At 34.8% G+C, this 15398-nt stretch overlaps 1 protein-coding gene across 9 annotated transcripts in view; it reads right to left on the bottom strand.

The window, feature by feature from the left end:
* The window catches only part of SYNE1 (spectrin repeat containing nuclear envelope protein 1), a 295330-nt gene that overhangs the window by 238192 nt on the left and 41740 nt on the right, over positions 1-15398 (bottom strand). For all 9 annotated transcript variants that reach the window (XM_085217048.1, XM_085217047.1, XM_085217052.1 and 6 more), the window contains exons 3-4: positions 10003-10064; positions 158-253 (exon numbers count right to left, since the gene is read on the bottom strand). In XM_085217048.1, coding sequence (XP_085073174.1) covers positions 158-253; positions 10003-10064 — 158 coding nt within the window. The remainder of the gene's footprint in view (positions 1-157; positions 254-10002; positions 10065-15398) is intronic.

Raw genomic sequence — 15398 nt, forward strand, 5'->3', positions numbered from 1 at the left:
CATTGTAACCAAATAGTCCAGTCTGTGAATAAATTTATTTTGCTTTTTTTGTTTGTTTGTTTGTTTTCAAGAGTACTCAAATATAGAACCAAACTAGATCATATCCTAGAAAAGTTGTGCAACCATCTCACAGATTCAGAAGAAAGGAACTTCTTACCAGCTTCTGCCCTGAGAGAACCTCCAAAAGGGCTATCAGCATTACCCCATCCTTGATGTCTTCAAACAAATCACTGACCATCATGGGAGGATTGCGCTGAAAAGTGAGGAGACCAGATATTATAAAGGCAGCAGCAGCACTGTCTTGTCTCCCTTCCTTTCAAAAAGAAGGCCAAGGAGTGGTTGAGTCCCCTTCTATATGTTTTACAATGTTTAATATTGTTTTGCTTTTTAACCCTTTCTTTGCTATCATATTATTTGACTCTTTAACTTTTCTGGAAAAAGCCTTCTGCTCCCTAAAATAACCAAAGAAACAAAACAGCTGCCTAGAGTCTGTAAAATACACTCATTTTACTAACGTACTATTACAGTCATGTTTCAGTCTATTGGCATATTTTGCCTGGTGTTATGTATGTCACAGAAATTTCACTTTCCTTATTTGAGAAATGAGCTGTGTGAAGAAAAAATCCCTGAAGCAATGTGGCTTCTGAGCAGTGCTGCTGCTGCTTTCATACAGCTAACTGTTGTTTCACTAAATTGTCATATTTTCTCTCCTTTCTTTCAGTCAGGCCTTGCAGGCTTCAGTGCTGTTAGCACTATGACAACTTCTACTTAAGACAAATTGCTTAACATGTGTCTTTACGTTTGCAAACACAAAAACGATAAAACTGAAAAACATGTAAACAGATGATGTTTCAGGAATTTTGAGTAACAAACTCCCACCTCTGAACTCCAATCTCTTAAATACATACCAGTTTGTAGCCAGTTTGGCTAGCATCTGGTCAGCACTTTAATGATCACACAATATTTCAGAGTAACCAAAAATTTAGAGTGAAACTTGGTTCTGTTGAATTAAAGGAAATAAACACCCTCCAGCTTCTATGAGTTTGTTAGAATTCATATTCCTGCTAATTCACATAATGATAATATTTATATCTGCTAACTGACTGTAAGGACAGACTACAAATTTAGTTTTAAATTATTGTATGCTTAGTAATTTATTTTTGGAGTGCTTCTAAAAAGAATGCTTGTACAAAATCTTGATCTGTTATTTTTCTTCCATGGAAACATACATTTGATGATCCTAAGAAATGAAATGCTGCTTGCTCATGAAAAGGTAGTTATTAAAAAAACAGCAGATAGCAAAAATTTCTACCTCCCATAATCAAAATACCGAGCCTTCAGTGTTCATTTTGGATGAACTAAAATTTCATTGAGACATAGTTCTGGTCTAAAGTGGACTTCATTTGAGATGTGGCATGCTCTGATAGCTGCAATAATAGAGAGTGTATGTTCTTGAATATATGAAACAACACTATTGCAACACATTGTAAGAGTATATTAAGTCATATTACTTTTTGTTTTTCTAGTAATGTAATACATAATGGCTAATGTTCTTCCTTAATATAACACCAAATAAATCAGTGAAGCAATCAGGTCACTGGAGTTTAATTTGTCCTGTTACAGGCAGTTGATGAAAATATAATTAATCGTCTTCACGTTCTGTGTTATCATTTCCTCCTTGAAATCTGAAATAGCTTTGGTTTTATTGGTATTATTGTGTGATTAAAATGAAGAAATATGTATTAAAATAATACATCATTAAAGACAACCATTTGCCATCCTAATCCAACAGCAGCTGAAGGCCTGAAAAATTTCACCATAGAAGTAAATGCTCCAGTAGTGAAGCTTGTCTCCTGAAGCTCACTCTAAAGTAAGGAAGAGAGGGAACCTTTTAGGGAGGATGATTTAGGATACCTTCTGATTAAAGGGTATGAGAGATTTAGAGTGCCCCATAAACCTTGTACCTGTAATGTGCCTGTCAGATGAACTGTTTGAGAACAACGCAGATCCGTTACAGCCTGAGTGCTCTGCTATCCATATTCTCAATGCACAGTACACTCCAAAATTTTTGTTATTCCTAAATAAAGTCAATACCTATCTGGCATTCATGTGCAAACCAAACAAGAGGTGTACCTCTTGTTCCCAATGTGCATCATTTCATGCTACAGACAACCTCTCATCATCCATTTCAAGTTCTTGCTTTGAAACATCCTTTTGGGTCACCCCTTTCCGACAGCATTTAGAAAAACTAGATTTGAAGGCATTACACTAAAGAAAAGCAAGGAAAGTACCCCCCAAAGACATTAGTCAAACTAACACAGTACTCTCCTTTCAACATAGATCAAATATTAGTACAGGGAAAAACTAAGGAAAGGATGAGAAAACATTCAAACAAATAAGAGAAAGAATAAAGAAACCATTGAACAAATTACATCAAAGTCCATAAGACTGACTGTTCTGAACTGTGAGAATCAAAGAGTGAAATTTACTTTTTGTTGCTGCGAGCTTTGTGTAATTGCACTGTCAGTGTTTACCATCATACATCATGTACATTAACACTAATACAACAGGGAACAAAAGACAAGTAAAATAGCCTTGTTGCATGGTCTTCTATGTGATATTCCTCTTAAAATGAAAATTAGTTAATTAAACAGACTATCAAAATGGTATTGTGTAATACAATTTATAAGGTATTTCACTATCTGAAGATTTTAACAACTAATTATAAGGAGATAGAACCCTGTGGGTTTGTTGCTGGACATTCAACAATTCTTTGCCTCAGTTTTCACTGGCATCTGTACTTCTCATGATTCTCATGTCTCTGTACCTCCAGGTTTGAGTAAAATTCCCCAACCTCCCTCACCCCCCAGACAATAGCACTCCCATTGTTAAGAAAGGGAGAAAGAAAGATCCAGGGAACAACACATTGGTGTGCCTCACCTCTGTTCCTTGGAAAATCATGGAATAGATCATTCAGGAAGGTATTACAAATGTACACAGTGATAGAACAAGTGGAATTATTTTTAAACTAAAAGAGGCGAGATTTACATTTAAATGTTAAGAATAAACTCTTTATTCAGAAGGTGGTGAGACACCGGAACATGAGAGGTTGTGATGCCCCATCCCTGGTGGTGTTCATGGTGAGCTTGGATGGGACCCTGGGCAACCTGGTCTAATGTGAGGTGTCCTTGCCCATAGCCAGGGGTTAAAGCTAGATGATCTTTATAAACTCTTCCATCCAGACTGTAATTCTGTGAAATATCTGTTAATTCCATATTTCGGATTTGGATTTTACTAAACTTAGTTTACTGTGTCAGAAGAGGAGTATCTAATGGTGGTGTATCCATCATATATTTCTTTCTGTGAGGCTTGTCAGTCAAACATTTTTTGTATAAACTGATGCTTTTTAACTAATTCATAGTATTTCCTGAAACTGCAGGAAAGATCAGTTTGTAAGTGAAGCAAGTATAAACAAAACATATCCTCATCAATTCCTGTTAGGGATCAATTCTAAATATAGCAATTTAAATAAATGTTTAATGGGAGATGAAAAAATAACCTTTACAATTAATTCCAAATTCATATTGCTCCTACAAAGCACATGAATTTGGTTGTAGAATGCACCTCTCTTCTTGTGATACGACTGTTCCTAAATGTCATCGTTGCTATAAACTAACTACTGTACTAAATTTGTTGAAAGAGTATATACAATAAAGTATGTAGAATATCATTTTGCTTACCCAGAGAAGCTTATGTAATACCAAATCAAGCAACAAGGCATAGGAAATTTCAGTGGAGACCCGATGAACTGTTGAATTAAAGTCTGTTGCTCATCAAAGAACGTTCTGATTTTAACCAAAGAATTTTGTCAAAAAGTTTATAAGTAAGATATTCTTTAATACTGTAGGATTTCAAAAACTTATTTCATGCACTTCTCTAACGTTCTTTTTGCCTGTTTAAGAATTACTTCATTAAATTTTTCATGCAGTCTTTTCAGCATTCAGTATATAGTGTTTTAGGATCATCACAGCCTGTTACATTGCTGAAGCTACTCAGTTATAAGCATAAAGCTAAAATCTGGAGTATATTCAATATTTTCAAAGTTAGAAAATTTTGTTTTCACTCTTGGCTTTCACTGATTTTAGTTAATATTTTGGCTGCATATCATGGCTATCAGATGAGTAGATATTAAGTCCTGTTGAGTCTCTAAAATAAGTATTCAAGAGATTTTTACTGATTACAACTCTTAAAGGAAAGTCAGAACAACACAGTGGTTTATTCTCTGGTAACCAGTATAATCACAGAAAAGCTTGGGTTGGAAGGGACCTTAAAGCCCATCCGTCTTCAACTCCCTGCCATGGGCGGGGCTGTCACCCGCTGGATCAGGCTGTCCAGGGCCTCATCTAACCTGACCCTGAACACTTCCAGGGATGGGACATCCACAGCTGTTCTGGATATCCTGAGCCATTGCCTCGGCACCTTCACTGTGAAGAATTTCTTCTGATATCTAATCTAAATCTACTGTTTTTTATTATTTAAACCCAATACCTCTTGACCTGTCAATATACTCCTTGTTAAAAAGTCGTGCTAAACTTCGCTGTTGTGTTCCAACTTTTTTCACATTTCATTTCTCATTTGAATTTTTGCTACAGGAATATTTTCCTCACTCCATGTAACTAACTTTTCTAATGAATACACTGTATTACACAAACAACAGTTATTGGAACCACTATGAATGCCAATGTGAACACTGGATAACTACCTTTACTGCATTAATTTTCAAATGATATTTCAAAAACTGCTGAAAAAATGCATGAAAATCCAGCCACATGCACAAACAGGAACAAATCTGTTTACTGAATTTGCCTCTACTGTGAAATACACATGAAAGCAGGAAGGGGAACGTGAAATTCCACAGTTATTCTATTGTTGCCAGCCCACTTGTCTGCCACAATTTCATAAATACTTAAGCACTTATGTTTTGATGCTCCTTCCTATTAATGTCAACTTTTATGATTGAAGTGAGAGGAACTGGGCCCTAAATCTAACATGACTAGTTCCTTCACGCAAGTTAATTTTGTGAATGCTAGTTCACTCTTTGTTTAACATTAGAGTTACATGCAGAACTTGTGAAAACATACAGTAAGCAGAAAGCTGTAAATCACATTTGTTATCATGCAGATAAAATTGACTTAAAGTTTTTCCTCTGTCAGTAACTAAGATAACTAGGAGTCTTTTTTTTTCCATTTTAAAAAGGCAGAACTATATATATAACTTATTTGGTGTAATTTTACCCTACATTTAAAACTTGGACTTAATAATGATTCCTCAAAATTTACACAGAGGAGAAGTGAAATTGTTTCTACAGATTTGAAGGCTGGAAGTCAGTGGTGGAGAGAAGTCTAGTTCCAGAACCTTAGAGAAATATATATAAATAGCATCGGGTTAGAAAGCTTGAATGTTCCAGTCCTGCTACACAAGCATATCTCATTTATCATTAATAGGACTGCACAAATTAAACTGGACAGCCAGAGGACAAATAGAGCACTTTAATCTGTTATCTTGACCCTAATATCTGCAAGTGGGTGGTAAAGAGACGTTTCAGGTTGCTGAGTCAGAATCAGAGAATGGATTCAGATAGCCTGAACTCTGGAGGGCAGATGAACCCATGCAGCCTAATAATAAAAGCTGACCCGAGATGAAACTGTTATGCTACCTGTTAGTAACCATCCTTGAAGCTCTTTCTGCCATGTTTGTTCCCTGCGAGACAGTGCCTTGTGGATGAGAGCACAGACCACGCTATGGCTGCTTTACTGCAATCTTTCTTTTCAAGTATCCCGTAATTTACTAAGTCTTTTATATATCTTGTGTATTGTGAAATCATATTTGGATTAAGAAATACAACTTCAAAAATAGTAACATTCTACTATAAAATAAGCATATAAGCAATCATATCTACTCTCTCTTACGGAATCCAATCAATTGGTAAACTCATTTCATTTAAGTTTTCATTTAATTTTTTAAGTTCCGTTTTTCTTAATCAATTATAACCCTATTCTCAAAGCTATTCTTCACTTTTTATAGATAAAAAGACAAAATGATTTTTTTTTTCAATTGACTTGATGGACTTAAGGTAGTTATTGAATTACTTACTGTTTTAATTGGAGCATGACTCTTTAGAAGAAAATAATAGACCAAGATTTTGATAATAATAAAGTGAATAATCTTCACTCATAGCACTCCCTGACAAATGGTCATATCCTTCATATCCATCTTTATTCCTCCAAATTATTTGTTTCTCTTGATTGAATCAAATCACTTCTTCATTTCCATTTCTTTCAAATCACTAACCTTCACAAAGTCAGACACTGCTCTTTTTAATTCTTCTCTTCTCAACCAATATACCTAAAGGATGAAGTCTATCATTGTAGAATTTCCTCTTTTTTGCCATCCATAAACCTATGTTTCCATCTAACAGAGTTAAACTCCATGAGCCTTTGCTTAAAAAACATGAATTTCTCTTGATTTTGAACTTTCAAGCACTTACTCGCCAGTAGTTTTTCAAAAACATTCAAACTCTATTAAATGATGGAACAGTTCTCCAGTAGCCATGATTTTAGAGATACATTACTTTACTTTTAATCTTTGATGCTGTTTATTTTTTTTATCCTTATTGTTGTTGTTATTATCATTTTCTCCTACTACTTTTTCAATTAAACATGTACCAGATTAGTAAAAGTGGCAAGTTCATTCAGGCATTCTTGCTATTAACATTCATGGTGTCCATATGAACTTGTTTTGGTCAAAGCACTTCCCAAGCAGTTTAGAAAGTTAAAAATAAAACAGAAGGAACAAATCCTACTACGACTACAATAACTTCCATATTTTTCATAAATTCTCAGTTTGAAAACATTCCCACTTAAGCTAGTAAATGAATGATAACAGAAAGATCACATTCAATAATTCTCATTAAATATGAAGAGAAAAGCAGCCAATACTAACTTAAAGTATAAATTCAGTTACAGTTCTATTACTAAAGTTCAAGAACCAGGAGAATTAATAAGTTGCATATGACAAAATATTCTTCACCTAACTGAAAGCAAAGTTATATAAATAATTATGGGAAAAATCAATCTGGCTTGGATCAGCACTCCAATAATATTTCAGAATTAGGGTGCACGTAGCTCAGAAGGGAAGTAAGATTATTTAGAATAAAGTCAGTTACTATATAAATAAATATATCAGACATCTTGTTATTAGCCTCAGAATTTTCATGCAGTCGCAACTATACTAATAATATTTATAGTACTTGTCAGTCAAATCTATCACTATCTAAAACAGTGCCCTTTTAACTCTCTTATTTCAATAAACAGGCTGTTAATACATAGAGGACAGGTTTTAACAAGAAGTAGTCCTGAAAATGTGTACAGTACAAATAATTTAGGTAATGTAATAGCTTTACAGTAGCCACAAGAAAACACGCTTCTCCACCAACGCCTGCGAAATTACTTATTTCAGGAAACTGCTATTCTCACAGGTAAAACTTCTGGCAAATAGTGAAAGCCTTGGAACAAAGCTCTTGAAAGCAGAGTTTCCTCGCAATCTTCTGGACACAATATATTGGTGATGAGGCAGCTAGAAAGCTGCTCCCTAATAGGCATGTGCATGAGAGTTATATGGTCACAAACTGGGATGATCTCTGACAGTGTCTACTCTCTTTCTTCATGCCAAGAGTTTTTCTGACTGTTGTCAGTTCATCATGTACTGCTGTTTCTGTGCAATCAATATCAGGCCAGTATTTCATGATGTTCCATCTTGGTGGTGCTCCACATTTTATGGGGTTCAAAGAGCAGACAACTCTGTCTAAAAATAGGTCTACTTCCAGGAGTTTCCTTTATCATAATTCAAAGCTCTCCATACAATGGAGATGTTACATCTTTCCACTTTCTTTTTAAATAATAAAAATTGCAACCATCCTTCTTAAGAACCAAGTAACCTAAATGTGGAATTTCTAGTTACAATACCTAGGAAATGCAATGAAATTCTATGTGTTTCACAGAACCATTTGTACTTCCTACAGCTGTGGTGAATCTAGAAAATGTATTTCCATGCATAAACAAACAAACAAACAAACAACAACAACAACAAAAACCCAAAGATTTAAGCTTGAGCTTCAAAAACTTTTGAAAGGAATGGGTCACTTTTTCTCTTTTGAGTCTAATCCCTATAATATAAAAACAGTTTTTGTCCTTTGACAGTGAAATAGCATACAGTAGAAACAATTCAAAACATTATACTCACTGCTTAGGCAGCGAGGCATACTTGCTGACAGCCATCAATAAAAATATCATAGAAACAATTTTTCTGTTGAAAGGTGAATTAACACAGACTACATACTGTACTCATATTGCTACAAGTGGGGGGTTTGTGGCTGGTTAACTGCCTTCTTTGACTGTGAGCATTTGGTTCTCTTCCACAGCATAATGGTCTTTAAAGAAATACGTATGTAGATGCAAAGAGTGACAAGATCCATCTGTGCACTCATTGCCGAAAGGGACTAGTTGTCAATGGTTTATGGTATAGCAGAGTTCACAACTCTTAATGCAAAGCAAAATATCTTATTTGAGCTACCACCATGACTTTATTGCTTCTTCAGGATCAGTCAATTACTACTAGTAAATTATCATTACACATGCCAACACACATTTATAATTAACAATATATACGTTTATCTAATAGTCACTTACAACAAAATATTAATGATCAATTATTAGTGAACACCATACAACTAGGAAATAGAAAATTACAAAATATAAGTTTTTTCTCTCTTTTGCTCTGCTCTAAACACTTAAACAAAACCTAAATTTCTTTCTATCTCAGCTGAAGTAAATGGAGCATTTGTAGAGTGCTTATATTCTCTGCTACATGTGGCCATTTACAAATATTTCAAAGAGAAACGGGACACAGATATTATTCCCAGTGAAGACCTACTGTCAAGAAATTCTAAAGATAACCTTGTTCTTTTATCTGAATTTGCTAATGTCAGTGCAGTTCATTTCACTGTAAATTTCTCATTTAAATTCCTTACAAGTAAAAATAAAAATTATTACTCTACTGTACAGTCTCATCAGACTAAATCACATGATATAGCATGGTAAAGGCTTCCTGCTTTACTCTGCTCATTTTTTGTGAGCTTTATTTGCCAATTCCTTATACAGAAAGTAAAACTGTAATTTTAGCTAATCCTCGCTCAATTTTCAAATTCATTAATCTTGATAATTTAAAAATATCTATTCAAAAAACACCTCTGATATATAAATATTTTGGTTTACTGGACTAATTAATAACTATGGGTAGAGTTGTGCTGTGAGAAAACTCTGGGAAGTGCCAAATTAAATGTCATTGCTCACATTGTTATATAAAGCTTGTACCAGTTGTAACAATACTTGAAAACTGTGTGCAGATCACATCCTTTATTACTCTACTAACATGAGAAATGAAATTTAGGTTGTGGTAAGAAGAAGCAAGAATAGTTTTGTGAAAAATCCTCATATGTATCAGATACTGAATTCACACTGGATCCAAGAAGCAGACTGTTTTTTTGTAACTTGTCCAAGATGTTTCTATCAAACTATACAACTGAATCAAGTTTTATTCAAGTACATTGTATGTTATAATGTTAATATTTTTTCATATTTTTTCTTTGTGGAAAGCAGTTTCAAATCTTTCCTCTGTATGGAACAGAAGCTAATATGATACTTTCAGATCAGTTTCAGCCAAAGGAACTGAGCAGTTGCCTGTAGATATAGCAGTCACTACCACACTGAATCAGCTTCACCCTTGATGGTGTACAAATGACGTAGATTCCTTTTTCAAGTTTATTTTTTAAGTTGAGTCTTTCTGCTCAGCCAAATCTGAAATATGCTATATTTCAGAGTCTGTATATGCAGAAATAAAAAAAAGTTTGATCAAAAAACAAAAATATTCAAAGCCAAATGTTACCTTAGCCAGATGAGTATTGATCCATTTTGTAAAAGTCCTCTTTTGTACCAATTCTTGCTCATCTAAGGGAGGAAAAATAAATGTAATTAAACCTTGCTGAATATCTTTTGATTTACATGATGGAATAATAATATTCTCTACTGAGAACAAGTATGTTCTACATTAGTCAGTAATGCCATTATATTTTCTTGAGACAGTTCTGCTAATTTTGTGTTTAATTATCCCTAACAAAATCCACATAATCTTAAAATAGTGCTTTGACACACGACTGTTTGAAATTTCACCACAAAGTTGAAACTTTAAGGAGTGACTTTAAGGAGTGACTGGAAAGCAAGACCATTTCAAATCTGAAAGGGAAGACAAATTTGACTTCAAAGTTTATACTATAAATATTTACCTGAGGTATAAGCATCTAGAACATCTATTAAACTCTCCAGTTAGAACCACATCTCTGATAGTCAAGTTGCTTTTTTTTTAGAAAATTAACTACAGACCTAGGAAAAATACACTTAGAATGTTTAATTGCAAAATTTTACAGTGTAGAATTTAAAATGTAAATTTGCATTATCAATCTTATTTATCCCCTGGGAGATCCTGCCATAGAGGAGCCAACAGCTTGTTCAGATAGTTGGTAACCTGTTTCTTACTGCCTCCCTCAGTCCTGATTTTGCAGCATTTGTCTGATTTATAGTGAGTTTTACTTTTTCTTAGATAGTCCATCAGGGTCTGTTACAAGCTGCATAGGCAAAAATAGTTTCCAGATGTGCTTCACTAGCTTTTGCAGCTCAGGTCATGGCTGCTGAGGGAAGAGAATGTCAGTGCTATAGCCAATGCAGCAGTCCTTTTCCTTCCTTGCAGGGAACAGGTTTTGATACACGGAGTACTTTTACACCACTGGAATCCACATATTTCTATTGGAGACTTTTGAAAACAAAAAGAAATATCTATTTCAATGAAAAAATACAACCAAAACAAACAAACAAACAAAAAAAACAAAAAAAATTGTGCCACTCTGTTCTCAATAAGTACCTTCATTCCTCTACAGAAAGTCAAAATAAACAGAAGTCCAGTTAAAAGTTTACTCTCATGTAACACACACATATCCAAACATCTACAGATGGAAAATCTAATTTTAGTACCTGCTTTTCCAATAGAATTGAGTAGCACTGAATAGTGATTGGATCTCTGTCACATATGTAAAATTAAAAGGGAATATTCTTTAATCTCCTTAAAAGCTCTGCAGTAGATAACAAGTAAGTTTGACATACTACGACTATTAAGCTCCCTGATATATATTAATGTAATGCTGATCATAGTGAGAATACAGAAAGATACAAATTACTGCACAAAATTAATCACCCAAAAAGTTATTTTAAATGGGACAACAATTCCTCCCTGATTACTTACAAGCTCCTAAAATGTATTTGTGCATTATGACTTGGAGATTTTATGTTTTCTTTACGCAGAGACAGTATCTTACAGGTAAGAAATACCAGAGAGAAGGCACATTTCTAGCATGTATTGCTAGATTAGCACACTTCACATCTAAGAAAATAACTTTGCTGCTTTTGTTTTCCTTTTGGTTTCAATGGGTAGCTTGACTTACATTGTTTTTGAAATATTTATCAAATTCCCAAAAATCTACTAGTTGCACTTACAGACAAGTTATATATTAAAAAAAAAAAATAAAAAAAAAAATCACTCAAAATACTGCATTGTGCTTCAGCACCAGCTGGCAGGGAGTTTCTTTATTTTACATGTGAAAATTGTATCTATTCTGTTTTGAAATCACAGCTTTTATAATTTTTTTAATGAAATGCACTAACTTGAGAATAATTAATTCTGAACTGATTTTAAAAAATGGAATTTTTGATGACGTACAAAATAATATGAAGATACAAGAAATAATATCTTGTTGAATATTCCAGAGTTTCTACATTCTGGAAAACAGATTTCTCATAGGATGTTTTCAACACATGAAGACGACGTTTGTCTTGTGACGCACAGTAAATAATATTTCTGTCCTGGCAAGCAATTATGTCTATAGATAGTCCAATTCATTTCAGTGGAATTACTTGCATGCTCGAATGGCACTCTCTGTGAGTAGGTATGAGGGCCAACAGAAAGTGTGCACAGGATCAGTCCAATCCTGTCTTCTTTCACACTATTGCAGCTTAAAATGCTCCTGAAACTCAGACAATGGCTTACCAAAAAATAACTGCTCCAAAGGGAGTTGAACTCTGAACACAGAAATGAGTAAGAACAATTTTTGCCTCTAGTTCCCTAATTTGTAGTGTTACTGGATGTTCCTTATTGCACAAGTCATCTTACAACAACAACTGGAAATCAGAGAACCAACTTCCAGCCTCCAAATGGTTAGCAGCAGTCGACAGACGTAATTTCAGACAGACACAGCAGAAATAGCACTGACAAAAAATCTGTTTCAAGGGAATACATGTGAATAATGCATTTGTTATGAGCTCTACAGCAACTATTGATAACAAAGTTTTCTTTCTTTAGCAATTACTTTGTACAGGTTTAAAAGAGGAATAGGCTTTACCAATTAAAATAACTTACGTCTGAGCATAATACAAGCAGTGGGTTAATTTTACAAATTCAGCGATAAATATGCTTTCTACGGATCTCCCTGAGGCAAATGTGCTATTTTCATTGAACTGACGTAAATTCTCCACAGAAGTACAGCTTATTCCTAACCTAACTGAAGATGCATATGTAATACAGCTTGTTATGTTTTCCCCACTCACACTGCATCCTCCTCTTTGCCCCACTTACCCTGCCGATGCTGAAACGACCCAAGAAGCAGATGTAAGGATGTAACATTTCTGCCACTGGCACCTTTGTAATGAGCCATAAGCACTGCTTGCTGCTGTTGCCTGGTGTAGGGTGAAGTGTTTTTCCAGAATACAGCCAGAAGCAATTTTTCAAGAACAATTTTTTCTCACTCAAAATGAAGGCCTCTTATGCAACATCCTCCACCTGTTCCTATCGGAGGATGCACATGCAGCCAGACTGTAAAAACATCTTTATGTATTCTTGCAGAGATGCAGCAGCCAGATAAAGCCAGCTGTGTTTGCAGCAGCTCTACCGGTCTCACTACCATCATCCTTCTTCACTGTTTTCCTGAAGAAAGATTTTATTACCCCATCAGCAGCCAATCTGTGCATGGAAACCTCTGATGTCAAGAGCCTGAATAATTAATTCATCCAGGCACTGGGACAACCCTACTACACGGCTGGTATCTGAACGCAGCAAGATGTGTGGCTGCAGAAAGCAATGCAGTCTTCTCAATGGTGCTTTTGTAATAAGACACTACTCAGTAAGCACAAAAGTGGCTAAATGACATAGCCCTTATCTAGGCAGGCTGCTTTTTATAGTAACCACTTGGGCTCCTCATCACATACTCTGTTCAGACACGGGAGTCCTTCAGTTTTTCAACTGAAACACTGAACTGGAAGAAATAGCAAACAATGAATCTGAACAGATATTTAGGCCACTTAGCTTTTAATAATGTATTTGAGCAACTGTTTAAGAAGGATGAAACAAGTAAAGATGCACAGAATTTTTGGCTTTTACCTGAGTCAGCATGCAACATTTTGCAATTTCTGAAAACACACTATACTTGCCATTTCATTAAGACATTAAGTCAAGTACCAGATCATCTGAACAGTATCTATTTTGCTCTGGTAAAACAAAGACAGTTACAAAACAGTGCATGCAGAGATTCATATGTTGTTCCCTGACAGGGTCCAACACGCCATGTATTATATTGAAATAAGAACAAAAGGCACACTTATAGTGAGTCACTATACCGAATGAGTCACTATAGGAGCTGAATTCAAATTTCTGTATATGTGAAATACCATGACTGATAAGATAACACTGATTAGAAAAAAAAAATTTGCAAGAAAAAAAAAACTGTTTAGTGAATTGTCTTCCTTTAATTGTCTGGAAATAACTTCATATTCTTATAAACCTTTTTTCTGCTAATACATCACCAGTAAACTACATTCTGTGTCGATTAGGAAAAAAAGACGAACACAATTGAATATATTTACATAAAAATTTTTAAACTATTTTGAATGATAAAAATATGCATCTTCAGGTAGTGATAAATATGCTGGTGACATTTTCAACATGCATATATATTATAATGAGCATGATATAATGATCATACAAGAAGAAACGGACAGTAATGGACTCTGTAGGGTAGGAGTTACTTTCTTTTAGAGACAGCCTTCCCAACCAGCCAAACCCCTAACCCAGTTGTAGAACTGCACATGCTGCATCTGCATGGTATGCGGCAGCATCACACACCTCTGGCTTCAGGTGCATAGGGACTGGCTGGCGGGAAGGCAGATGCAGTATGAAGAAATTGTATAGAGAGGATTCCACTGTTTCTGCAAGGTAACACAAGGAATCTCTTGCACTGAGACGTGATAGGGGTAAGTTCACACATGGCTAACAAAAACATCTTTTCTGATTCTTGGTGACCTAGCATTGCGGAGATTTGACTTGATTCTATCTTTAGTGAAATTCAAGTTGCTCACAGCGCCTCATTTTTGTTTTCGTTCATTTGCTAGTTCTGCCTACAAAACACCAAACAGCCTCCTGTCTTTTTGTTTCCCACATATTCAAAGTGTTTAGGAACACTGGTAAAACAACTTGGAAGTGTAAAGGAATGTGCCAAACCACCTGCAATGCTTCAAGATGTTGCTTGAGAACATGCACAGTGCAGAGAGCCACAAACAGCAAGCATCCTGCTGGGAAAGTGTGTTTGGTCAGCAATTTGACACAAATTCTCTAAAGCTTTCAGTAAGAAATATTATATGGCAATTTCAATCCTCACTGTGAATATTCTTAAGACAGCTGTACAAAAGCATGCAGAGTTGAAGCAGTGATATGAAGAGATTGCTCATGAAAATGATCAATAATCAATATTTAAAACTAAGTATGTTTAATCAGCATCTACATTTAGGATTAATGCATAGAATATGCAGGAAGATTCAGTTCGTTTCATCAAGTCTACAGTTAATAGAATTTTATGGTAGGAAAAATTTCCTTTAAAACAAACACTTTTGATTGTAGCTCTGAAGATAATATATGACTAAATTTAACCATAGCATTATATACTCCAAGAAGGCAAAAAAAAAAAAAGAAGGAACAATGTGCAGTGAAAGTGAAGTAAAAGAGAGGGGAAAATTGATTTTGGCAGCCACTGCAATGCAGTTAGCATCAAAGCTGAGCAGTAGCAATACAAAGAATGGAAATATATTTTAAAATACTTTATGGACTTAGCACTTTGCTATTTTTTATATTTTGAGGGGAAATACAGGGTTTGTCAAAATGTGACTTGGGATATATGTCCCTATTGAACA

This window comes from Meleagris gallopavo, chromosome 2 (assembly GCF_905368555.1).
Source record: "Meleagris gallopavo chromosome 2, MGAL_WU_HG_1.1, whole genome shotgun sequence".
Lineage (NCBI taxonomy): Eukaryota > Metazoa > Chordata > Aves > Galliformes > Phasianidae > Meleagris > Meleagris gallopavo.